The sequence below is a fragment of the Girardinichthys multiradiatus genome, chromosome 4, assembly GCF_021462225.1.
Source record: "Girardinichthys multiradiatus isolate DD_20200921_A chromosome 4, DD_fGirMul_XY1, whole genome shotgun sequence".
Classification (NCBI taxonomy): Eukaryota; Metazoa; Chordata; class Actinopteri; order Cyprinodontiformes; family Goodeidae; genus Girardinichthys; species Girardinichthys multiradiatus.
Window position 1 is genome coordinate 18,662,413 of NC_061797.1, and position 27,220 is coordinate 18,689,632.

General features: G+C 37.1%; 1 protein-coding gene across 5 annotated transcripts; it reads left to right on the plus strand.

Moving 5' to 3' along the window:
* Window positions 1-465: 465 nt before the first annotated feature.
* On the plus strand, window positions 466-27,220 carry scml2 (Scm polycomb group protein like 2). Of its 5 annotated transcripts, none has more exons than XM_047363844.1 (14): window positions 466-598; window positions 3,928-3,979; window positions 4,138-4,206; window positions 4,544-4,614; window positions 5,884-6,118; window positions 6,625-6,713; window positions 8,424-8,667; window positions 18,881-19,191; window positions 19,416-19,545; window positions 20,533-20,739; window positions 21,284-21,457; window positions 23,271-23,480; window positions 23,829-23,983; window positions 24,954-27,220. In XM_047363844.1, the coding sequence occupies exons 2-14, from the start codon at window positions 3,958-3,960 to the stop codon at window positions 25,077-25,079; spliced, it is 2,043 nt and encodes a 680-aa protein (XP_047219800.1). In that variant the 5' UTR covers window positions 466-598; window positions 3,928-3,957; the 3' UTR covers window positions 25,080-27,220. The 5 variants fall into 5 exon arrangements, with proteins under 5 accessions (XP_047219800.1, XP_047219804.1, XP_047219803.1 ...); XM_047363848.1 differs by having other exon boundaries at window positions 23,832-23,983; XM_047363847.1 differs by having other exon boundaries at window positions 470-598; window positions 19,419-19,545.

Here is a 27,220-nt window from a genome sequence, read left to right on the forward strand (position 1 = left end):
AATTAACTGTTTAAATTAAGACTTTAAGGGGGACCCTTATGCATAATTATAAATTTCATATAAGCATAAATCTGTTTTAGAGTAGGCTTTTAGTAGATCACACCGATTACTAATAGAGTTTTAAGAGTTCTCTAATTTACTGTTTGGAGTAGGCCTATTTGTCTGCTGTTTATTATTGTGGGGATTTGATCAGATATTGTTATTTGGGTATTATTTATTTATCCGTAACTCCATTTAAAGTTAGCATTGTTTGCTCACTTTCACCATGAAACAACGTGCCCTTCTCGTGTCTGTGATGCTTTACCCTTTTCCTGCCTATAAATCAGAGACCGCCGATTCTACACGAATACAACATGACTGGTTTCGTTTGGATGTGACCCCGCCGTCTTGTTATGAAACGGGAACATGAGGACATGTATGCCTTACTAGAGCGACTAATTATTAATCCCCCTCCTGTGACCGCTGTTTTTCTCGGAGCTCCGGTGGAAAAGATGAATTACAGCACTGCGTTGTGGACATGCGCGGAGCTGCAGCGAATATGGCGGCTTGCATTTGATGGAAAGTGAGGAGTCCCTCATCAAAACAGCCCGCTCTCACGGTTTGTACCGCTGCTATCTCATCAATAATCTCATGCGCCGCAGTCGACGCGTCTCTGCCGCTGGTTCTTTTCAGGGCTGCTCGCCTTTCTCTGCTCTTTACCTCCGCTGATAGATTGTTTTTACTGTATTCTGTGCAGAGAGACAGAGAGAGAGAGAAATAGTGTGAGTGAGAGAGAGAAAAGGGGGGCTTGGCGCTTACTGTAGCTACTCTGAACTCTGCAGATATCCCTTCGCTTTTTGATTGCTGGCGTCCTACAGAGGCTTGCACTAAAACTAAGAAGGCAAAAATAATATCCTGCAAGAACCACGCTGTAGACGGAATGTAACGTTAGCAGTGTTTAGCCTGTGTATTGAGCACCGTCCCGCCCACAAAATGTGCTCATAAACCAAATGAAAATGCGTCACAGACTTTTCTTCACATTTGTTTTGATCTATGCTTTTTTTCTGAACCAATAAAAACCAAGAGGACTTTTAGTCTGATTTATAGGGTGGGCTATTACCTCTACCTTTTATTTTAGGATCTGTGGTAAAATAGGCGTTAAGATATTCCGAAAGAAAACTGCTGATGTTTTTATAAGTTGTTGAATGCAATGAGACGATAAGATGCCCAGCAGCGGCTGACACCCATCTTTCAGGCTTTGAGCAACAGTAACATGAGCTCTCCTGCCTCCTAACTGTCCGGTCAGTCAGAGGAAAGTCCAACAGGGTCCAACAGGGTTCTTAGACAGGATTTTACATGAACTATTACTATAACTATTGTTACTTTTTGTTTAAGAAAAACAACAACAACAAAAAAAAAAAAAAAAACAACACACACACAAAAAAAAAAAAAAAACACATTTGTAATGAAAAGACATGAAAGCACCCATCAAATTCCTTAAAGGACTTTAATTAGCCATAAAACAGTGCAAGCAAGATATGTTTTTTATTCAATCTAACTAAATTAATTACTGATCTTAAGTACAGAATATTTGCTTCCATAGATTGTTGAATTTTCCTATTTTAAATTTTTTGTCAAATTAAAAAAACTTGATCAGCCGTGAATGTTTACACATCACACCAACAATGTTTTGTTTTGAAATTTCCTTCATCAGTTTATTAAATTATGCATATTCTTTTTTTCATTATTACTCAGAAATGGACACAGATTTGTAAATTGGGATATTTTAAAAGTTTAAATGAGTTTTGTGACTGATACCTACTGTTCTTGATTTGTGGCAGTTATTTATTTATTTATTTATGACAAAAACTTACCGTGCAATGGTGTTTCTGTTGCAGAGTTAATAACTGATTAATAAAAATAGAATAGAATAGAATAAAATAATAGCTTCTCTTTGCAAACTTATCTTAGTGACCACATGAAAGATGAAGATGTCTGTCTTATCTTTATACTTTTAACATTATTTAGTTTTTTTTTTGTTTTTGTTATGGTGAAAACTTTGATTACAAAGAATGAAAACAGTTGGATTGTGGGATAAACATCTTCCTTTGAAAGTTTTATGAAGGTGAAGATACGTGATGGCTTACAAAAATTCAACAGCAAATAGTATAGTAGATGAAATAATAAAGACTTGGCAAGAAGATAATAATAACCAGCTCCAGCCGTTTTACCTAAAAACAGACCATGTTTCAGAGTTTAGATTTTGTTCAACTTTACACCAATCCCAGATCGGAGCCAGTGGAAATGGGGGTAGTAAAAATTAAGTGCTTCCTGGTCTGCAGGGCAGCTCAGTCTGACCCTTCTGAGTGAGGCAGATAGACCAGCGCAAACACACCCAGGCTTTCTGTAGGAGAGCAGGAATCCTTTTCATGTCCCACATCCACACATCTTAATGGTGTTTTATGGCAGCTCGAGCTGCTTTACGATTCCTTCAGAGTCAACGGGATTAACTGCAGACAGGCTCTTCAGGAGGAAGGAAAGCTGTGCTGCAGATGGTAAGACTTGAGTGAAGGCTACCGCAGAGATTTTAACCTTCAAATTCATGGATCCGATTCGTAACGTGTTACTTTTTTGGTGCCTTGGACTATATTTGCTGGGCATCTTGAATTCTTTTTGGACTTTCCAGAGCGTGGGGCTGTGCTTGCAGTTTCCTTTTGACTTTTGAGACACATTTTCAGCTTAAACACTGTGGTAAATAATTTTTTCAATCTTTTTTTAATTCCACTGCTTTAGCGTGTAAATATTAGTAATGTAGCAAAGCTATTTGCGATGGAAGATCTGAATAAACCTGAATAGTGAACCCTTGCAAGATATATTCTAACCCAGTTAATTGTTTAACACAATAGTTGGATTCTCTATTTGTTCTTTCGTCAAACTTTAGACAATGACTGTTTGGGTCCAGTGAACTGTTCAAAAAAGTTTTTTATTCTACTGTGAGCAAATTCAATTAAGTCACAAGTACAGCACAAATTAAACACAAGTGTTATTGGTGGATCAATGCAGACTTAACAGAACAAAAATACATTTACCAAGAGGTTAATTGTTACATTTGAATAAACGTTACTTTTATGAAAATAGGTTTAAGGCAATTTCCCTATTTATTTTAGGCAAGGCAATACCTTATGTAAAAGGACACACACACACACACACACACACACACACACACACACACACACACTCACACACATATTGACACCCCGGTGGGTGTGTAAAAAGCCTTAAAATAAATATTTTTTTGCAGTAACAGTATTTACTACAGAAAACAGCGTTACAGGTAGATTTTACATTCTTTTCCATCCTCCTCACTGTGCATGGGGGCAAACTAAATTTGGGTCCTCATCCCACCTTGTTTGTCACAGTTCCACTTGACTTTTTAATTATTGGATAGGGAGCAAATTTAGGTGAGTAGCTGTTCTCCTGTAGCCATTTGCAAACTTATTCAGATTCAAACTGGTTTACTTGAATAGCATGTTTGTCTCGTCTGTCCCATTTTGAAGAGTGGCTAAGACAAATTGGTTGTGAAATATTTTACTTCAACCAAAGAGAAACACCTGACTCAGCCTTTATAATGTCAGTAGCATCATGATATGATGAACTAGATATCTCTAGTTATTCTATGCAGCATAAATAAGGTAATGCAGTGCCCTCACAAGTGATAATGACTGATCTCTTTTTAATAGGAAAAATGTCATTCAACTGCTGAGTTTCTAACACTTATATTTCTGTAATTTTAATAATCTAAAAAGAACTACTATTTGAATGAAATGTGATCAAAACTTCAGCAGAATGTTTTTGAACCCACGATTTATTCTGAGACATGTTTTAATCTAGTTAACGTGAGCATTATGATAAAGATTATTGACTCCGTTTTTTCCTGTTTCTCATTAGGTCACTGTTTAGCCAACTTGCCTGGTCATCATGGGCCGAACACCACAGAGAGGTAGGTGTACATTGTTCAGTTTCTCATGTTGTCCTGTGTGAGAGCTTTCAGTCTCTACCATTTCGTTTGTGTTTTTGGTGTTTAATGTATATGAAAAGGTCAGAATTCTGATGTTCAGTCATCTTGTTCTGATTCTTGGATTATTGTTTTGATTTCAGATTCAAAAGAGGAGAAGAAGGAGAGGCGGAGCAGCATCACAGCAGGCTCTGCCCTCGACAAATCAAACGGTCAGTGAGTCAGACCCCTGCTATCTCCTTTTCATTGTTGAGCTTTTCAGTAGCATTTCACTGATAAGGACTCTTTTGGTGATTTTCCTAAATCCCTTTTTGGAAAACAGAAAAACACGTTATTTGAAATTTGTTAGGAATTAGCAGCAGAAAGGATTAATTTAGATCTTAAGCTGCTATTTGTTGTATATTTAAGCAGTTTAATTACATTTTAATAAGTTTTTATCTTTGCTGTGTATCCTTACACAGAATGTTATGTTGATACTTACATTTTTTCATATTGTACTTCCAAGTAATGTTCAGTTCATCAGTTTGCCACTCTTGTCTTTGTTAATAGAACCATTTAGTTGGGAAGACTATCTGAGAGAAACTTCATCTGTTGCAGCATCACCTACTTGCTTCAAACAGGTAGATTGTCTTCACAAGCTGCCTTTTAAGTCTGTTATTTTATTAATTCCCCCAACTCTATCACTGTTTTAATCTTGCATTTTTCCCTTATGTTTGTAGAACCTTGAATAAATCTTGCCAAGCTATCATATTTGTTTTTTAATCAGTGTTGGATAGTTGCGGCTGCTGTTTAAAGTACAGTTTGAATGATGTTCTTATTTCAATTTTATATACAAAGGATAAAAACAGTTGTTTACTGTGAAGCATGTGGATGTCTCTTTTTTCGCTGAAGAACTCGATTCTTAAATTGATCAAATTTCCAAATTTCCATGAACTGTTTTAAAAATCAATTCCATTATTAAATGACCACCTACCATACTACAGGAAATATACAGATTTGATGTGTTAGCATAGAATTTATTTAGTGTCTAGCTTTTTGAGAAGTTTCCTTCTGTTGCATTGTGCTTCTTGAGCACAATATTGCAAACTAGACTGTAAAATTTGCTACTAGGAACTAGTAAAGATTCAATTTCATACCAGTGGTGATGCATCAGTGATTTGGCCAAATCTGCCATTTTTTTTGCTTTGATTGGCCGGTTACATACAGAAAATACATAATCTGAAAAAGGAGTCTGAAGGGTGAATTATAGACCTTCACATGGAGAAATCTTTATGGTACATTTAAAGGAAAATAAGAAGGGTTTCGTATTTTTCTCAGCCTTATAATTTATTCAGGATTAATAAGAGACAATTACACTTCAACTAATTAAGATTAGAAGAAAAATCAGTAGGAGCTGATTATGATTAAAATGAAGCAAAAAGAAACAAACAAATTAAAAACAGATAGTAACATTAAATCTGCTCTACAACATACTACTAATAAGGAAATGAATGTTTGAAATATTACAAAACTGCAGACCTGACATCAAATGTTTTATCTGTCTCTCAGGAGTTTAAAGAAACGGGATTTGCAGCCCTAATTTTGATTCTTACCTCTATGTTAATCTGAGAAGGATAGGGAAACGGGAGGATGTATTTAAAGTCTCTGTAAAGCATCCGGACCTGCTAGTTCTCAGCACCAGAACCACCATGATAGAACAGGAAAGCAGTGCCTGGCTTACTTTCACTGAGCCAACTTGCATTTCTACTTAGGTGGTTCCCCCACCATTGTTTCTTTCAGCTGGAGAGATCATTGGTTCTTCTGCTTAAAAGCCTGACTGGTTCATCTCTATCAGCCATATGAACAAGGAGACCAATTAAATGACTGATCTTGTCTTTTTGTCTCTGCAGTCTAGAATACCCCCTTCCAATGATTTTAAAGCAGGCATGAAGCTTGAGGCTCGAGACCCCCGCAACTCTAATTCAGTGTGCATTGCCACGGTGATGGGCATGATGGGGACTCGCCTGCGACTCCGGTTGGATGGCAGTGACAACACGAACGATTTCTGGCGGCTGGTGGACTCTTTGGACATCCAGCCAATAGGAACTTGTGAAAGGAGCGGAGACATGCTGCAGCCCCCACTGGGTGAGTGTTTTTAACCAATAGATCTCAAAGCCAGTTTTCATCTAGAAATAGTGTTAAAGCATAAGAATAGCATAGTTTTTATTTCAGCTGTAAAATATGTCACATACAGTTTATTAGAGTGATTTGGGAATGAAGTTGGGTATTTAACGTTTTATGTTTTCTTCTCAGTAGTTTTAACTTAATGCTTGTTTACACGAATATAAATAACTTTTGTGTATGCACAGTTGCAAATTCAACTCGACTGAGCTTGTTAAACATAAAACAGAATAAATAATATAATACTGTCATAACAGTGAAGCACAGCAAGGGTACTGTAGGCTATCTTGCACAACTTATTATACCATAATTTGCTTTGCCATTTCTACCCTTTACATTTGTGATTTTACTCAGTCCCTTGAGTACAGTTTTTCTCTGTTAGAAAGGCACACAAACTGGCCCAGTGTTTGCCTTACACATTTCCAACAAGATACAGTAGTGTTGGCTATATGGTTTCTACTCCTGTCCAGGTTTCCGGATGAATGCATCCTCGTGGCCCATGTTTCTCCTGCGGACGCTCAGCGGTGCAGAGATAGCTCCCGCCTCTGCTTTTAAGAAGGTAAGTAGGCAAACTTCACAACCATGTTCGTTTTGTGAATAGCAGAGCAGTCCTGTGTAATAATCTGATCTACGTGCACAGGCTGATTCAATTGCTTTTTCAATGAGTGGTCTGATTTGTCTTTGTTTGAAAAGTTCCTGTGAAATGTAATCAAACAGGTCCCTCTATTGGACCTATATAAATATGTTGTTTTTCTGATCATTATTGTTGCTGTGGCATGTAGTAAAACTACAGGGAGCTCCAATACTTATGAATCAAAACATTACCTTGTGAAAGAATTAAACTCACATTTTGTATGCTACTACTGCAAACTTCAATGTACTTTGTTGTGGTTTTAAAAATAGACCAACTAAATGTGTGCATAATTGTGATGTTTTACTAATAAAAATCTGAAAAGTTTGCATTTATCTTTAGCTCCTCTTGCTTTAACTTTCTTAAATAAAAAAAACAGTACAAGCAATGGTTCTCAGAAGACATCTAATCAGTAAATAAAGTCCACCTGACAGGTCAGGAATAAAAATGTGCAGAGGTTTAAAGCAGGGTTAGGTTATAAAGCAATATTCCAAGCTTTGAACATTGCACAAAGCAAATGTCAATCCATTATCTGAAAATGGAAAAAGTGTGGCACAACTGCAAACCCACCAACACAAAATCATCCAGCTAAACTGACTGACTGGACAAGGAGAACAGAGAAGCATCCACGAGGCCCATGATAACTCTGAAGGAACTGCAGAGACCAAACCCTTAGGTTGGAGAAGGGTTTTGAGCGATCCACAATTCTGTCTGTTATGAAAAAGGGACAAAAATTGCTTTCTTTCTTTTTTGAAAGAAAATCATGAGATCTCCTGTTTGCAGTTTGTCACAAGCCATGTAGGGGCCATAGCAAGTATGTGGAAGAATGTCCCCTGGTCAGATGAGACCAACCTCTGTCTTTCTGGCTTGGATGCAAACACTGTGTGGTGAAAAACTAACACTGCACATTGTCCTGAACACATCATCCACATGGTAAAACATGGTGGTAACAGTGTCCTGCTGTGGTGATGCTTTTCTTCAGCATGGACAGGAAAGCTGGACAGAGTTGATTTAAAGATGGTAATAGCGAAATTAAGGCCAATTCTGGAAAAAAATGTTTTGAAGGATGCGAAAGACTTGACTCTGGGCCAGCAGCTCAACAAAAGTAACCATACAACCAGGCCAACAATTAAAGCATATAAATGTGTCAGAATGGCCCAGTCAAAGGCCAGATCTAAATTCAATTGAGAATATGTGGCCAGACTTGAAAGTGTATGTTTACAGATGCTCTCCATCCGATCTGACTGAGCCTGAGACATCACCCGTGACTTGCAGCTTTTACCCAGGAGTGCCGAATGCATATAGAAATCACACTTTTTAGATTTTTATTTATAAAACAATTTAGATTCATCTAACATTCTTTCCACTTTGCAGTGGTGCATGACATTGTGTTGGTCTGTCACATACAATCCCAATAAAACAAATTAAAGTCTGTGGTTGTAAACAGAACTTCAAGAATTATGTTTCTTACACCGAAAAGGCTGTTAAAATACTTAAATCACCACAGTGACGTACGCTGTAACTTTTTAGACTTGGACATGAGCAAAGCCTGCTTAGATATTTGTCACTAAGTCAGTTGAGACTTTTAGATTGTTCTTATTATGATTGTTTACATGTTTCTGTATTTTGTTGTTTTAGGAGCCAGCCAGCCCAGCTAAAAACTACTTCCAGCCCGGCATGAAACTGGAGGCGGTGGACAGGAAAAACCCCTACCTGATATGTCCTGCCACAGTGGGAGATGTCCGAGGCCAGGAGATTTTTGTTATGTTTGACGGCTGGCGTGGTGCCTTCGATTATTGGTGCCCCTTCGACTCCAGAGACATCTTCCCTGTTGGCTGGTGTGCCCTGACTAAGCACAGCTTACAACCGCCAGGAAACTTCTGTAAGTGTTGCTTTTCTTTGGTTCCTTTGACAAGGTGAGGTTTTAATGTAACTCAGTTTTATTTACCTCACAGTAAATCTCAAGATGGACTCACAGATTTACTGTGAGGTGTGATTTAACTCCCCTTACAAAACAAATTCCTTGTATGTCCAAAAACGTACTTGGCAATAAAGCTTTTCTGATTCTGATTCTGATTCCTTATAGGACAACTTGTCTGATGTAGAAGTTCTTAATTAGTGAACTTTCTGATGTTTCACATTTTACACATGCGTTACCATCCTGATAGAAGACGTGATGGTTTTCTTCATTTATTTTGTCTTTTGGTTGTTGGATGTAACCAGGCGTCGTTTTCCAATAATTTTGTGACACCCTATATGTTCACCACCAGAGGGTAGCAGAGCTTAAATTGTGATATTTGAAAGTTGCCTGAAGTGTATTTATTTTGCATATGAGTAAGAAGAGCATTTCTCTGTATTCATTGCTGATGTTGTCATACAGTTAAACTGGGAGAAGACGTTTAATTGATACTGCAGCTTTATTTTGTTTATTTTATCTTCCGATGGTACAAAAAGAGTATAGTTTCACATTTTGGACACAGCTCCAAGTTTTCTTTGAACAGTTAAGAAATATTCATGTTGTTTTGACATTAAACAAGCAGAAAAGCAGCAAAAACCCTGATTAGGCTTAATTCCTCTAAAAAGGAAAACACGAATGATACCTCCTGTAAAAAAAAAGTCTTTTTTGGGAGAATTATTTTGAATTTAAAAATGTGTAGTGAAGCCTTCATTTTGCATCAAATACAAACACAAAACTAAGTTCTTGAAAATAGTTGTATTGTTATATTGTGTTTTTAGATTTAAATACTGGTATGCTTCTTATTTTTTAATTGTGTGAATAAGCATGAAGCAGCAGAAATAGAGGTTAAAGAATTAATTAACCTTTGACTATGTCAGAGAGACACTTTAATATGTTTGACATTTTTAAGTAAATATAAAGCTTCAGTTTCACTTCCTCCTGTTGTCTGCATATCTCAACAAGGTGAGTGGGTTTGTTGTTGTTTTATTTCATTGAGTGCATGAAGTATTTACAGAGTCGCTTAAAGAAGAAAGAGGCCCACTTAAACAGATGCAAATTTTTTTGTTTATATTTCTGGAATTTTCATGCTTGCTGGTTGAGGTTTCAGCTTACTGTTTTCTTGACATTGATAAAGACGTAAGAAAGCTTGAGCCAATTCCTAAATATATGCATTTACTCATGAACAAGAAACACTTACACAGTAAACTCAATTTTAAAAACTCAATCTCTATTTTCCTTTTTTTATAATATAATACTTATTATGATAAGATGGCATGCCAGAAATCCAAGGTGTAGTTGGAGAGGAAATTATCTAATTTAACACATATTATACCCTACAAATGCAAGTAAAGTAATCAGCAGCAAGGTCAACAAATTGCAGCTTAAAATTTTTAGCCTTTCAAAAACCAGAATAATGTCAGATAAATAATGCATCCCTCATTAAATATCCAAAATGCATTGAATTTTTCAAAAGCACATGTAGGTCACTCTAACTGGAGACAACAATATTGAATTTATCTACTTCCGATTTATTTGATATAAACTGAATTGGCTTTAATTAAATGACCTGTGTGGTTTCACTTGCTGGGGTATTTAACATATATATATATATATATATATATATATATATATATATATATATACATATATTCCCTTTTTGTAGGATTGGATTTTTGTTTTTTGTTTAATGTAGTTCAGAGCATCAGCTGTTATATATATGGTATATATTGTCAAGATTTTTCTAACAATTTGAGTACAGAAGTCCAAATAGCACAGCTTCTACATATAAGCCAGAGTGCGCGTTGCATCACAGCTAGCTGCAACAGAAAGTAAAAAATGTTGCAGTTTTACCATTATTTGACTCATGGTGTATAAGGATTTTGTTTTTTTTAAAGATCAGTTCCTTTATTATTTATTTGCAATGTGATCTCCATTTAGATGGATAATTATTGCATCTGTTCCATATTACAGCCAACAAATTAAAAGTTTATCATGTTTATAGTAATTAGATTTACTGAGTAAGCTTATTAATGTACTTGAAAGCGCAGAACTGAGGATATAGTCAGAATAATTTTGCATCCTGAGAAGTAAAGAAGTACCACCGGCCTTTTTCATGTATCCTAATGTACTTAAAACATGCTCTAAGTGACTTCTCACTTAGACTTCTCATTATAGTGCAGAACTTGAAACCTTTATGCGAAAAATAAAAATGTCTTTTTGCTTGCAGAGTCAACATTTATGATGTCCTCGGTCTATTAATGCAGAGACAAAGAAAAATGCTAATTAGATAATAACTTCAGTTTTTTTAACAAGTAGGTGAAAAGTGAGGGCTTTGTTGATGTGTTAATGGGATTAAAACCTAAAAATATGACAAAAGAAGTGAGAGACAATGTAAGGACTTGTTCTTTTAACTTGCTTCCATTCAGCTTATCCTCTTGACCCTGATCTTATTTTTTTTTAAACCAAAACATTTTAAGACTGAGTGTTTGAATTTCTCAAACACTATCCTGCTGTAATCATGCAATTTTTTGGTAATACATAATAAGCGCATAATAGTATTTGGTGAATAATTCATGAATGCATGTCTAGGTATAACACAGAGACACATGTATGATTAAACTTTTCAATTTAATCATACAAGAGTAAAATCAGCACATTCTTTACATATGCACAAAACATAAAGGGTTCTGCTTCTGGTCTGAAGTTCTTGCTTATGAGTTGACTGTGAACAACAACATTTGTTTGGAGATTCCGGTGAACATGTTCTAAAAAATTCAGTAGAAAGGTTCAACTTCCTTTTTTGTTGTTTAAAAGGAAGATTAAGATGTCGTCTAAAGGTCTTTCCTGCAATATCCCGGAGTCTGGGTGATATCCTGGGTCCCAAAGGAGGACCTAGCCATCTTTCATCTGAAACTGCCTGAATAGTCTAGGGTTACACTGAGATGGACCCCTTCTGGGTATTTAGAGAGTGTGTGTGTGTCCTTCTTCTTTGAGGAGAATCCTACTTATGTGTGCATAACTCCAGGAGTTTTCATTCATTTCAATCACGACCCTTCTGATCTAGTTTAACCCCCCCCCAAACACTTAAACCATCCCCCATCAACTCTTGGAGACCCACCGGTAACCTCTCCCCACCCTCACAAACATCCACATATTTTCTCCCCCTCCCCCAGAGGATTACTTAGAAGCAGGTGACTGATGTAGACTGTCGATATGGCCAATAGATAACATTAATAAATGGCTCAACTTCCCCCTTCCTCACCCACTTTTCCTCCCCTGACTCGCCCTACCCTTCCCCTACCCCTATGCAAATTTATCAGCCCCCCCGCCTGCCTTCCCCTCCTCCTGCTCATTCATTGGCGAGGGAAGCTTTGCAGCCCAGTTAACCAGCAGCCCAAGGAGCAGCGTGGGCTTTGTTGTGGGTTTTCTGCCAGGAGAAAAGAGACAGGGAGAGAAGCACCTTATAGAGACACAGAAACTAGACAATGAGGTGCAGATGAAGCGATCGCTGGAGAAATAGAAGCAGTATCTGAAAGAAACAATTACAAAGGCAAACCAGGAAGCAGAGATTTTATTGCTACAGACGTTAGTTACTACGACCATCAGGGCCGACTTCACTACCCAGTACCCCAGTTACTTCTGCACTCAAGTTCTGCTTTTTTGTTTGCATTTCCTGGTGAGTGGTGTCGGTTCATTCTGTTGCAAAACTGAAGGAAAAACTTTTTATATGGGTCATTGTTTGTGTTTTACTGTTTAAGATTAATTATCTAATGTTTTGTCATTTCATCTTATTGTGCAATTATCATTAATAGGCTTTTTGTGGTTTTCTGTGGTAACATAGTAGACTAGATAAGATTGGAGAAGTGTACTGATTTTTGCTAATATTGCAACTTTATTTTCAAGGGCAAAAGTCCCCAAATGGGCAAATTAATGATCAAAAACGAATATGTGTTTGTAACTGGTGTGAAGAAAAATAAGAAACAGCAGAAATAAGTTAATCCGTTGTTCAGGTAAAGAAATAATTTTTCCCTTGAATTAATATAACATTGTTGATTCTTCAAATTAATTACAAGAAACTCGTATGAAATAATAAACAGAAGTGAGAAGGATTCCCAGCATTGGTGGCTGTATTTAAGTTTGGAGCTTCATGTGTTTTGAACATGTCTTTGTTTGTGCAGAGCTGGCTTCTGAAAAGGTCAGTGCATATTAGGATTTTTCTCCTTCTTTATTAAGTATTAACTATTTCATTATGTAAAGTTGTGTTCAGGTCAAATGTAAAACAAGTAATTCATTCTGTGATTAATGAAGCATGACAGTTTAAGCATGGAGATAGTGTGGTGTTCATCCTTTGTGGCTTAAAGCCATTTGCGTAACTTCCCGTCTGTGCCGTTTTTATGTGCAGTTACACACCTGAAGTTTCAGAGTGGTGTGAATCAGTCAAAAGAACAGCCTGCATATTTATATTTGTGTGTGTGTGTGTGTGTGTGTGTGTGTGTGGTTAGTAAGCTTAATCAGATGAGAAAGAACTCTGTGAAGCCCCTCCCAGACTGCAGACACACACACACACACACACACAACCATAAACTCACGCACACCACCATATTTCCCCAGGCTAGAGCTTACACAGGTCATTGGGTCGAGTTCGAATTATATACTCATGATCAGTACCATATGTCTCTGCTTCGTTGTAGTACACACATGCCAATCATGATTTTTTTTTTTCTGTTCTTGATTTGTTTCATTGTTGACTAGTTGTTATTTTTTGGGTTGAAGTATGTTAAATGAGGCAAGAGCTTATGATTTTTATGTCAAAGTATCAAATATACAGAAATGTTAAATAAGAACACCAATTTAATATTAACATGTAGGTTTCAAATTTTTTCATCTCTGAAAAGAAAGGGATTTAATTGAAAAATTTAAAAAAACTAGTTTTATTCATTTAAACATATTATAACCAATGTAGTTAGATATGCGATGTCAGCTTGTTACGGAAACGTCATGGTTAAAGTGCGGTCTAAACTGGCTCATCTGGTTCATACAGGCATGATAGTGTAAGTGAGGGTAAGCTCCCTCCAGAAGATTTCTGAGCAGCCTGTTCATGGCCCTTCACACATTCTCTGAGCAAAATAAAACCTCCTGCGATCTGTGATATCAAATTCCCCCCTACAAATGCAGCCAGTTAAAGAGCTCATGGTAAACTTTTTTGTTGGCAAGTGTTATTATTGTTTGTTGTATTGTTGCTGTATCAAAAATTTAGCTAGGTTTAGCTACAGGTCCACAACAAAATTTTCCAACAGAGAAAATAAATTCTATTCTATTCTATTTATGTTTTATTTGTTTACAAATATTTTATTCAAAGACAGGGGGATTTTATGATATTGAGCTGGTCAGGTTCTGCTTTAGCAAAATATTCTCAAACCCAACACTGCTGAGGTTGTTTCCTTGAAATGCTGTATTTGGCTTAAGCCAAACATTTCCTCCCTTCTGGTGTTCAAATATTTTACTTTTAGACTAATCTAAAGAACCGTAATTCAGAAGTCCTGGTCATTGCGATCTCTCTGGGAAATTCAGTCTGGCCTTTGGGTTTTTCTTAGACCGCAAAAGTGTCCAGCTTGCACACCCTCAATGAAGGTTAATCTTGTTTCTCAGTGTACTTGTATACACGTTCAGATAAACAGTCGCCAGAGGCTGCTGCATGTCCTGTAATGGAATTTTAGGGATTTAGGATACTTCTTTTAGCATCTTGCCGTCTTCACTTTGAACTTTTCAATTCAATTCAATTCAGTTTTATTCATACAGCGCCAATTCACAACACGTCGTCTCAAGGCACTTTACAAAGTCAATTCAATAGAATCATACAGATTTCAAGTCGGGTTCATACATTCCAATTGATCCTACCAAACAGTGCAGTCAGATTCAGCTTATTATTCAAACTGGGTAAAATGTTGTATAACTTCCAAGCAACTCTATAACTTGCTCGGAAGGCTGGGCATGTTGGCCATATTCTTGAATATCCTCCACTAGTAGAGCAGAGGAGTTGATTTTAGCTTTCGTTTAAACAGGGTTGGGCAATAAGACAAAAATATGATATCATGATATTTTTACTGCGAAATCAAAATAGTAATTTTAAGACAATTTGTCTATATAAAATTATACCTGTCAAAGAAATAAAAGAGCATCTGTAAACAAATTATGAGTCTGTACAATTTTAAAAATTGGTGTCCAACACAATTGACATTTAATAAATATGTTGCTAAGAGTACATAGTGTTGCCAAATACAGTACATGGCGTTGTCTAACTCAAACATTTATATTTTATTTTAAAACAAACCAACAACAATTAGGTAAATTCACTATTGCCACCTTATCCCAGTATGAACATTGTGTATCATGATTATAGTTAAAAACGCATCACAGTTATTACTTATACTTCAGCATCAGTGTTACCATTTATATTGGTAGCAGTAGTATTTACAATCCTGTTGGTTATTTCATCACCCTCTCATAAACACACTCCGGAGCTCTTCTTTATTAAATAATATCTGTCTAGGATAAATAATAGCCTGCAGCCTAAATACACAATGCACACAGCATCCAGATTGTTGGGCTTTTATGAGAGAAAGGACACTGTAAGAAGTTTTAATTAGCTTTATGCCATCTGAAGTTCAAAGCAGTTCATGCATGGATAAGACTCTCATTGTAAAGGTTTGCTATGTTGACACTATAAATAGAGGCCTAAAGCTGCGTTTTATTGTGCTGGCAGTCCAATAAGTCTGATGAGATTGTAATCAGGTAACCAGGCAAACCAGAACATTATGAAGAGAGCAAACATCCAGCTAAATGTTTACTTACTCATTATTAGCCACTACTAGCAGCTACTAGCAAGAGACACCTCCAAAAATCCTTCCTTGAGCAGCTGTAAAATCCAAAGTTCAGCAACATTTAACACTTGGTGCTCTATGGGTGTTTTAAATATCCCTACTTTAGGTTAATTGGTTTCTCTACATTGCCCTTAGGTGTGAATGAGTGTGTGTATGGTTGTTTGTGTGTTGCTCTGCGATGGACTGGCGACCTGTCCAGGGTGTACCCTGCTTCGCGCCCATAGACTGCTGGAGATAGGCACCAGCTTCCCCGCGACCCACTATGGAATAAGCGGTAGAGAATGACTGACTGACTGACATTTTCAACAGTTTCGTTACAAGTCTTAGGCTGCTTAAAGCCAAACTTAAAAACTCCCCAAGGTAAATAACAACATTCAGGTATGGTGCACTCTTGGGACATAAAAAATAAGTTAGGGAGCTAAAGAAAAATGAAGAAAATAAATTAGTTGGATGACTCAAGATAAAGCACAAGAAAGGGCAGAATGTACCTTAGAGATAATGTCACAACCTATTGTCAACAGGTTCTAATACTGAGCTACTGAAAAAATAAGTGTAAAAAAAATTGTTTGTGGAAAACATGGGAGACTGAAAGCAATTATTTTTCTGTTAGCAGCACCCACTTAAACACCACAGTTTTCTGCTAAAAATCGGGTGCTATCTTTTTTACACTGTTGGATTAACATTTTCTATTGAACTTCCTTCACTCTTTACTTCAAGAAACCACTAAATGACATTTATTCCTAAGTTTGAAGATTTGCTTTGTGAAAGCTTTATTTCTTTGCTGCAATGCAGGAACTAGTGGATACATTATATCTGATAATGTGTTTGATGAAAGTCATATTGTAGCATATTTTTCCTTTAAAAGGTGTAGTCGCAGGGACATGCTCAATCTGTTTTGCATAAATGTTATTATAAACTAATATATGAGGGAATATGACATTAATCAGGAGTATGGAGAGGGTCACATGAATATATTGCAGGGAAAGATCAGGGAAAGCACTTCAAACTCAGATTTATTTGTTGAATTAAAACCCTCTGACTGTTACTTTTGAAACGTTTTTAATGCGCTTTGGGGGAGTTTGCAGCTTCTGGTTTGATGTGTGTTAATAAGGTGGTTAACTCTCTGCCTTCAGGGGACATTGCTGTGTTTCTCTGAGCATGTTTTGTGTTACCCATCCTTTACGAGCAAGTGAGCCTTTGCTGCGTAAAACAAGACCCCATTCCATTCTATGCCCATTTTCACCCATTTTCCAATTAAGCAGCTTTCACAGCTCCCCTTCTATCCCCTCTGAGAGTACTGTAAAGCCTCCATAGTTGCTCTATGTTGCTACAGTCAAGGAGGCTCTCATGAAAGCTTTGCACCCTTGAAAGAGTCAATGTGCACTTTCAGACCCCCATTCTCACCAAGCACCAGATTGTTATTGAAATTCAAAATGGTTATCTTTCTCTTTTTCACTTTTGTTTTGCTCTGTCTTGAACACATTCACCATGATAATTATGTGATTGTATCACAGTGTCAAGCTGAAGCTAATGATGACAAAAAGGGGTAGTGCTTCTGTCTTTTCTTGTTTGCAACACCCTATTTGTCCTTTCTTGCTATATTTCAATAAAATATTACATATAACATTTCTTTACAAATTTTTTTTGTGGAGATGTCAAAACATAACCTTGCATCTAGTAAAGTTTAGTAAAATCGTATCTTTAAAAAAAAAATGAAATAGGGAACACTTTGTCCTAGTGCAGCTTTTGGTGGATGCAAACTGGAAGTTAAAAATGATGCAGTAGTTAGTTAAATTTTAGAGCAATTTTCAGCACTGAAGATCACACGCAAAAGCAGAATTCGAGAATTTGAGTTACCTTAAAAGAAAGGCAATTATTAATAAATTGAATGGAGAGTTATAAATTCTACTTTTACATACTCGATAAAGAAATAACTTTTGTAAAATTTATGATTCATGACTTTAAAAAAAATTCTGGTCTTTACCAGATCCTTACTATATATACATACAACCGAAGATGAAAATATTATTAATTTAAGAAAGAAAATGTGCTGAACTGCAGCTTTTCTTATAACTTAGTTCTGTGCATAATGGACAAGCATCTTATATGTAGAGAGATTATGTATGTAGAAGGAGATTGCCCTGAAAACTGCCAGTGTCGCAAAGCACTGCCAGTGCTATGAAGTATATTTTTGTCTCATTACTATTCAAAACAAGCCATAGCTGTTCAGCCTTTTCCTGGTTGTGTTGTCATGAACTTAAACATTAATCACACTAACTGAGGAGTTTATGCAGATTTTTTCAGCATTGCATCATTGGATTTAAGGATGAATTTGCTTTTAAATCCACAGTTGGAAAAGATCTGTCATCAGTGGGGGAAAAATCTTTCTCACTGTGGAAAGATTCACTCAAAATTGTTTCTGAATCCGCTTTATGAGCTTTATCAGATTGATTAGCAGCAGCTGCCACAACCTCTTTAGATGTTAATCTGTTACACCTCAATATAGTAATCCGGTTAGAACCAGATCATTATATTGTTTTTCCTGATTGACTTCAGAGCTGAAAGGGGATGCTCAGATAGATGGTGTTCTTTATCTGAATCAGAGCTTTATTATTTTGCTAATACTTAGAACGTTGAAGATGTAGGTAGCCAGATGTTTGGATAAATCAGGGATATCAGAGGTCCTCTGTGTCACTTAGATGTTCTGGTCTACTTCAGAAATGACTCACTGGACTCTATATGGTAGTACAGGTAGAAAGTTCATAAAAATAAAAAAATAAAAAAAATACACCTCATTTCTTAGACCTATTTAATTAGTGTTTGAAACTTGGGGAAGAGAACAGAGTTATTTTATTACTGATATGTGTATTGAAATTAGCTGGCATCTTTCAGGGTATCTTCCAACTGATGAGTTATCCTTAATGGCTGTGCTGTACTATTGACTGTATTTGTTGATTTGTAACCAGAAACACTGAATGCATAGTGAAATATTGCTAACATTACATATAGATAGTTTTAAATAATTATTTATATTTGAGTACTATGATTTTTTGTTATTTCTTGAATTTCATTTTCTGGTCATATTTCAACTCACTTATGACAGATCTGCAAAGAAATTAGAAAGCATTCATCAGAATACCAGTCCACACACATGACTTGATATTCTGATAAGAAAAGTGTTGTTTTATTTTTGGGTTGTGTCTTTGGAAATCTTGCTTTATTCTGTTTTTCTTCTTCTTGGATCTCTGTTTTCTCAGTTACCCTTCCTGGTGCACTTCTCGCCCCGGTTTCTTCTGCATCTGCAACACGTCGCTCCTCTTTCAACTCCTCCTCCTCGACCTCCATGCAGACCTCATACCGGCTGCCAAATCCCCTGCCACCCCTCCCTGTCCGCAAGGGTGTCCGAGGTCGCCGTCCCAAATCCCAGACCATTGCTTTGTTGAAAGCAGCGGCAGAGGCAGCAGCAGCAGCAGCAGCGGCAGCGAATGGATCACCTCAGAGCCCAGTGACTGAGACCTCACTGGTCCCCAGACCACACAAGAAGAGAGGTCCCAAGCCTAAAGGCAAGGTGAGATGTCACAAGAAACTTAATCTGTCATGCAGTGGAAAAATAACCCTGTTATGTTTTTGATGCAGTCTTGCAGAGATAAAAGGTACATTTTAACTGTATAGGTGTTTTTATTATCTGCAGTGCCATTCATGTGTAGAAGAGTTAAAGCATACCAATAATAACCTATATGGAACACTTTGAAGCTCACAGATTTAATCAGAAGCGTTTGTTTTTTGCCCCAGAAGAAACCTCTAATGGGGCAATCTCCAGGTTCATCCCCAGTTATAACTCCGCCTCCAGAGACCAAACTGAACACGAGCCATGTCTCTGTGGACAGCAACCTCAGCAACGGCTCAAATGTAATTTGCACAGGTGAATAACAAATAATCCTGATTCCAATGAACACTTTGTCGTTACAGATTTAGTTGTAAAATGATAAACTAGTGGTTGTTGTGTTGTTTTCCAAAGTCTGTAACCTTTACGAAAAGAAGTGAGAAAAAGAAATCTGGTTCAATTTATAAAAAATAAAAAAAATCCATAACACAAAAAAACTGAACTGTTGGTGTGTCGTGTATTGAAAAAAGGTACATATCAGGCACATCTGGAAATCAAAAAGTTATTTTAAATATTTTATCTTCAAAAAACAAAGAAAAATCACTTCAAGGTGAGACAATCAATGTTTTTTATAATAAAAGTATGACAGAGAGAGCCCACCGATGAGAGGTCCTGGCCCTTTTGTACAGCTAACTCCAGATGGAAACCTTCAGCGGGTAAATAATCTGACAGTCCTCAGGTCACTGCAAACTTCATTGACATGGTGATATCTCAGGCAGCAACCGCCACCTGGAACCACAGAAAGACATATTTACATATTTAACAAATAAAATACATTTTTCTATTTTTGGCTGTCTCATAAATTGGACAGTTTGATATTCAGCACAAAAATAATGATTTTAAAATAATACAAAACCCTTATACACTGGAGTACCAATGGCAATGAAAAAAAAAGTATTTCATTTGATATAACGAATACGTAAATCAAAGTACAATGCTTCTCCAACATAAAGCACTGGTTATCACCTGGCTAAAATGGTATAATCCTCTTATTTAAGCATGGCGGTGGCAGTGTCATACTGTGGCCACAGCTGCAGAGGGACAAAAATTATGTAAATGAGAACAGCATGAAGAAGAGCTAAATGGTAAACAAAGATAACCCTCCCTAGTAATACTGTAAAGTGAAAATGTCAAATCACCTTAAAACATAAACATTGACCCAAAGTATTTTTAATTCAATATAAAAATCTCAAGTTTGACCTTTTTCCCCTTTTCTGATGTTTCTCTTGGTTTGTGTCACTGCAGTGTGTGTCTATGTCAACAAGCATGGCAACTATGGCCCACATCTTGATCGAAAACTGGTCCAGCAGCTGCCGGACCACTTTGGTCCAGCTCCAGTCAACACAGTCCTTCAGCAGGCTGTTCAGGCCTGTGTGGACTGTACATACCAACCCTCTGTGCTGTTGTCCTTTTTACAAAGCCAGTCCCACTCAGGAGGAGAGGTCATTAGAGGTAAATGCAATGGAAAAGGCATATATTTTACGTTTTTATGCTAAGCTGGAGAACCTCTGCCTGTACTTTTATAGTTTTCTGTACTTTCATAGCCAAATATAAGTAATACAAATGCAAAAAAAGTGAAACTCATTGCAAATATCTTTAAAAAGGAAATGTTTGTTTTTAAGTACGTGTGCACATTGGTCAGAAAGGCAAAACAGGAGTAATATAAGATTGTGTCTGTGGCAGCAGCTGATGTCAAAACGGTTTCTGTAATCTGAACTGACATGTGCATCTAACCTGGTTTGGGATCCTGGGATTCAGTCTTCCTCCAGGGAATGCTGTTGGTGGTATTAGGAGGGGGTGGGCTTTAATTTGTGCTGGCTTGGCTTGGGTGGGAGGGTGTCATGCCGTGTGGAATCGGGTGAAAACTAATGTCTTATAAAGGGAGGGCTCTACCCCTGAACCATCTGGTGTTTTGTTTAGCTGTGAATGCATATTGTGCATGTGTGTGTGTATGCAGTATGTACACACAGTAATAGGTGTTCTGTTCTACCCTCAGTTTGCTCAGAGCATGGTATCCGCTATGTGAAGCTGCCCTCTGCCTCCAGTGCGTCTTCTGTGTTGCGGTTCTTGGAAAACATGTGCCAACACCTGGAGAGTGACAGTCTTTTCAGCTCGCAGCCCTTTAACCCGTACAGCAACAACACACGCTTCTACAACAGAACCAAATCAGGTGGGGAGATATGCTTCAATCATTGAAAGAAAACAGGAAAGATAAGGTTTTTTGGCTCAAATCGTATCATAAAATTTCACCTTCATCAGCTTTTCTCCTACCCTAAAACATCATTAAATGACAGTCACAGGACCTGAGATCATTCCTCAGTTGATTTTTGATTGCCAATCTTCAAGCTTATAGCTCTTTTGGAATCATCTTTTCTCATGCAAAAATTAAACTTCAATTTATGTTTTCTTTGGGGTTGTTTTATTGTGCTAAGTAAGGAATGGGAACAAGATGTGTCTGCTGGCAACATTGTTAGACAAACACTGAGTCATCCTTCTGTAGCCTTTCTGTGCCTCAATGACTCAGGAAACATTCAATGAAAATGATTAGTGGAGGACAAATGGGAGGGAAAGTAGCCAATTAAAAGATAACAGGAAAGTCTTAACCCTTTTTGAACAGTATCTTACATCTACAGTATTGTTAGGTCACTAAAAATGTCTTTGACCTTGATGGAAGAAAAAGAATATTTAGTGTACAGCAACTGACGTAGCAAAAGCATTGTCAAGTCCAGACAAGCCTTCAGAATTTTGTACCATAAGCTTGTCCCCCGGTTGTATTTGTGTGGCCAACATGTTGTTTCCGTTCACCCTTAATAAGAAATAGTTTGAAGCTCAGCTGACCCAGGGAATTAACTCATGATCATAGTTAACCATCAAGGCATTCTGAACTACCTTTACAGCTTCAATATTAAATAGTCTTTGTATCATTGCTCATGATGCAAAGTTTTCGTCATCGGAAAGCAAAGTGAGTGAAAAGGGGTTCGTCAGGACTATGTTTGTAATTGCAGCCGTTTTTAAAACATTACAAGTTTGGTGTTCCTGATTGATAAAATTCTGATTCTGTTACAGCATATCAGCCGCTGAAATTGTTTCTCACATAAATTAAAAACAAGATCTGTGCTGTTTCAGCTCTACTTACCAGTACGTTGTTCTAGGAGAAAAATCAAAGTAAAAGAATGGCTTACGCTTTTGCTGGAAATTGGTTACTTTTAGTAAGGACAGTAACCTTCAATTTTTATTGTTAAAGTTAAAGCAAAGAAATAGCCATTTTTGTAAAGTCGAATGTGAGGGGAGAGGCATAGATTAATACATCATTAATATCGGGTCCCCACAAAGACTAGCTGTGTATGTGTTACGATTTGCAGGTGTTTGGGGTGTGTAAATTTTGACCATTTATTTGCTGTTATTAGGTTCTTAGATTTTGTTGTTCATTTCTCCGTGTCCTTTAGTATTAGGTGTTCAAGTTTCTCGTTTGATCGCTGTTTCTTCCCTGTTGTCTATGTTCTCTAGTCACCTACTTATTTTTTTAGTTTATTCTTGTTTTTTTGTACAATTAGATTTCTGTTAGATTCCCTCCAGTGTTTCTGTATTTCTCTCTGTCTGCACCTACCCATTTTCTCTCCTCCCTCAGTTCTCTCTTTCCAGTTCAGTTACCATTAAACATTTCTACTCACCATGCGGCTCCCATGTTCCTGTTTGCACTTTGGTCCTGCAAACAACCAGCATTCCACGACAATATGCTGTGCAGACACAGGCACACAGCAGTCACTAACCTCTCACCTTGGAGGGAAAATATTGTGGCTCCTCTCTCCGTGAAGTGCTAGAGACATACACACACACACACACACACACACACACACACACACACACACACACACACACACAGAAATAGCTGTTTACATATTTAATTTACTTCCACCAAACATATTGCCATTTAGTTCAGTTCAAAGTTCATGGAGTATTTGCATTGTCTTTTCTTGAAACAGAACCACTGTCCGTCACTGAGAATGGCCATGACAATCCATCTAAGGAACCTACACCTACCCCTCGCCCCCTCCACAACACACTGGACTACAGAGGAGCAAAAAGGGAGCGAGCCTCTTATCCTGGACACACGCAAACACCACCACCCCTTCGACGAGTCGGCTCCAATCCCACCGAGCTTGGCCCTGTAAATACACACAGACGAGTGGAAGGTGGGTTTTAAAAGGCACAAATATCAGCTAGTAACTTTTTTGAATTGTTGAGTTTTTTTTCTGTAGCTTATTCAGTTAAGGGTTTGCTTCAATCCAAGGGTCCAGCAGGTCATTCAGATTTATGACATTTAAACAACAATAATGTAGCGAAACCTTTATGTAAACAATATGCAATCCCTCTTGTCCGCCATCAGCGTTTACACTTATTTTCATTTGGATTAAATCTGCAAAATCTCCATACGAATAAAAAAAAAAAAGCCATTGTTTCAAATTTCATACCCTTGAGTAAAAGTAAGAGGAGTATCATTTTGATTAGGCTTTTCTCTGTTTTGGTGTCACATTGCACAGCAGCTAGCTCAACAACAGGTCCAGATCAGATGAAACAGGACAGAGAGACTTCAGGGAACAATGCTTCCTCCTGGTCAGTCGATGATGTCATAAAGTTTGTCCAAGAGGCGGATCCACAAACTCTTGGTCCGCATGTTGACCTGTTCAGGAAACATGTGAGTATTTCTGTTAAATGAACAGATAACTACATACCTGCTTTAGGCGCTCACATGTGAGGTGTCAGATCCCCTCCTTTTGGAATTCAAAAATTTACTTTTGCATATTCATTCTTTGGGGATTAAACTATTTGGGTGCACAGTTATTTGTACCCCTGCTTTTAATTTTTTGTAGGACCACTTTTTGTCAGTGGGACAGAACTTAATGTTCTCCTATAAAATTTCACAAGGTCAAGGATGCAGAGAGAGAGCGATCTATAACTACTACTCTTTGCACAGTCTCTTCAGATCATCCCGAGTCCTGGCACCTCTCTATAGCCAATTTCTCTTCAGCTACTACTCTCTACAACTTTTTTGAAGGATTTAGGTTGATAGTTGATTTTGTTTCTGGTGAACCACTTCTATGTTGATTTGGCTATATATTTGTAATCACTATCCTTCTGAGAGACCAAATGATTACCCGTTTTAAGTTCACTGGTAGAGTCCACCACACAGTATTTTAAAGATTTCATAAAGCCATGAACTCTAACAAGGTTTTCAGGGCCTTTAAAAGAGAAACGGGCCCACAGTGGACAGAGGAAGTCATCTTGTGTTTTCTGCGTATTTATCCTTTGTTTCACACCAAGCCTACCTAGGGTTTTGTTGCCAAAAAGTTTAATCTTTGTCACATTGGACTAAAAGCATGTGGCTCCAGTTAAAGTCTCTGTGGAGTTTAGCAGTTTAGCAACAGTTGGCTTTGAAGATTTTGTTTTACCTCCCTTATCATCCTGCTCCCCATGTGTGATGACAAAATAAACATGGACCCTTGTCCCCCCCTGGCCAGTGGGTTAAGGACATGGGACATGTTAACCCATGTCCTGTAATATGAAACAGAAAATCGTAGATTAGCAATGAAATTCCTAAACTTTCTTACAAAAGAAAAAGATAAATCAAATGCTTCAGATCTGACAACATGCTAACTTCCCTGCAGGAGATCGACGGCAAGGCTCTGATGTTGCTGCGCAGTGACGTCATTATGAAATACATGGGACTGAAGCTGGGCCCAGCTCTAAAACTGTGTCATCACATCGAGAAGCTGAAACAGACCAAACATTAGATGATGATGATGATGATCATGATGAAGGGACTGTTTTCTCACTGGGAACCAAACACACTTATCAGTCTGCAGGAATGTGGAGCATTGGAACTCCATTAAGGACATTGAGGTCATTTCCTGGTACTTTTTGGGAATAAAAGGTTTTGGTAACAGGAAAATTGTTTTCATTTTAAGATCTTAGAAATAGTGAGAATCATATGAACTGAGGCTGAAAAATCATAATTGCTCTGATTTTTGTTGATGATCTTTAATTTTAAGTAAATTTTCAAGCATAATTTTGACTTTCAATGTAGAAAAATTCATAGAACACACAATTATAGAAAAATAAACACCAAATTGTAAACTTTGATTTCTATTTTTAAGCTAATTATTTCAAAATTACGATCACCTACCATGAGCACAATAAGTTAACATATGCACAGCAGCAGTTAGTATCAGACATCCTAGCATTGGCATTAGGTTTGTTTTGTTTGTGTATTTTTAGCTTATTATGAATTAAAGAAGGCCATTATTTTTGAGTCCCAATAAGTCTAACTTTACATTTGCATCTTGTAGCTGGTAAAACTCGGTACACGGATCCGAATTTAAAGCTAGCGCCACTGCACAAAAGACTGGAAAACATTAGTCTAGGTACTGACATTAAGTGAGGTTTCTCAATGCCTGTTTTGAAACAGATAGTTAAATAGTTTATGCATGCGGCAGAATGTATGGATGCTAACAGGGACTGAACGACAGCACCTCAGTTATGGGAATTAAAAGGGTTTAATCCCAGAAATGTTGGAGAAGTCTTGTTTGCTAAAGTCAATTGTTACAGTACAGTTTTATTGACAAAGATTATGTATTAAGATTAGCAGAGTGGAACCTAATTTGACTCAGAAAGTGGCAGTCTTGTATAAAAATGCCTTCCCGAGTTACAGAAGTGCAATGGTATGCATGCTGGATGACATTCATGCTGGCCAGCCTCATCTTGACTGCTGATAGTCACACACACTCAAAAACAAGTGACTGGAATACTCTTTAAGTGTACTGATATTAACTTAAAAATGACATCATTTATAGTGAAGTCTGATTGCTGTACAGGTGCTGCTCCTACCTGAAGATAATGGAGAAATAGTTTTGTATAAAAGTTAACTTAACAGGTAGGTTGTTTGTTTTTTTTAAATAGTTTTCTACTGTATCAACGTATACCAGCCTGTATCAAGTGTAACCACTTTTTTTTTAGCCTCAATAGTGTTTTGTGTGACCATCAAATATCTACCTGCAGAGTAACAATGTGTTTGAGTAAATACTCTCTTGTTTCAAAGTGTTGGCCTGTTTTTTTTTTTTTTTTCATGGCAGAAGTTCTTATTTTCTAAACATTTCAAAGTCATTCTCAGACCAAATCACCTCTGCATTTCACACTAGCTGCATTTTCCATTATAAATGTGTGCAAAACGTTGTCGATATTCTGCCAATGTCGAAAAATCAATTGGCAATTGCGGTGTTTCCGTAAAGTAAGAAATGCTATTAGAATAACACATGAAAAGGTAATTCTGAAACCAAATGACCATCAAATTGCACAAATTGTAATTACAAAAATGGAATGCTTAATGGAAACTTGCCAATTCTGAAAAAACTCCTTTTTTTGCATCACACGAGTCACGTGATCAACAACCGGATGTTACTACTGGCGAAAAAGATGAAGACGACAGGAAGTAGTAGGAGGATGCTGTTGTCATGTTAACAAACTTATTCACTTGTGATTTTATTTTAATTGCATTTCTAATTTAATGGAAACACCGCAATTGAGAAATTGTGTTTTTTTTATTCGACATTAGCAGAATATCGACAACATTTTGCGCACATTTGTAATGGAAACACAGCTAAAGTCACTCTCCTATAGTGGTAACAAGTTGATACTTGAAACCGTGTTGCTTTAATGTGAAACTCAGGTTTTAGTGAGGGTTTTCTCTCTTAGAAAATGTTTTACATAATAACATTTTGTTTTCAGTACTCCAGCATAATATTCAATATGTTTATTTTTAATGGCTATGTATTGCTCTGTACCATTTTTTGTGTATCGACACAATTTTTCTACTGTATCCTAAGTTTGTTTAATATGTCTGCTATGCATTCACCCAATTAAAAATTGGTTTACATTA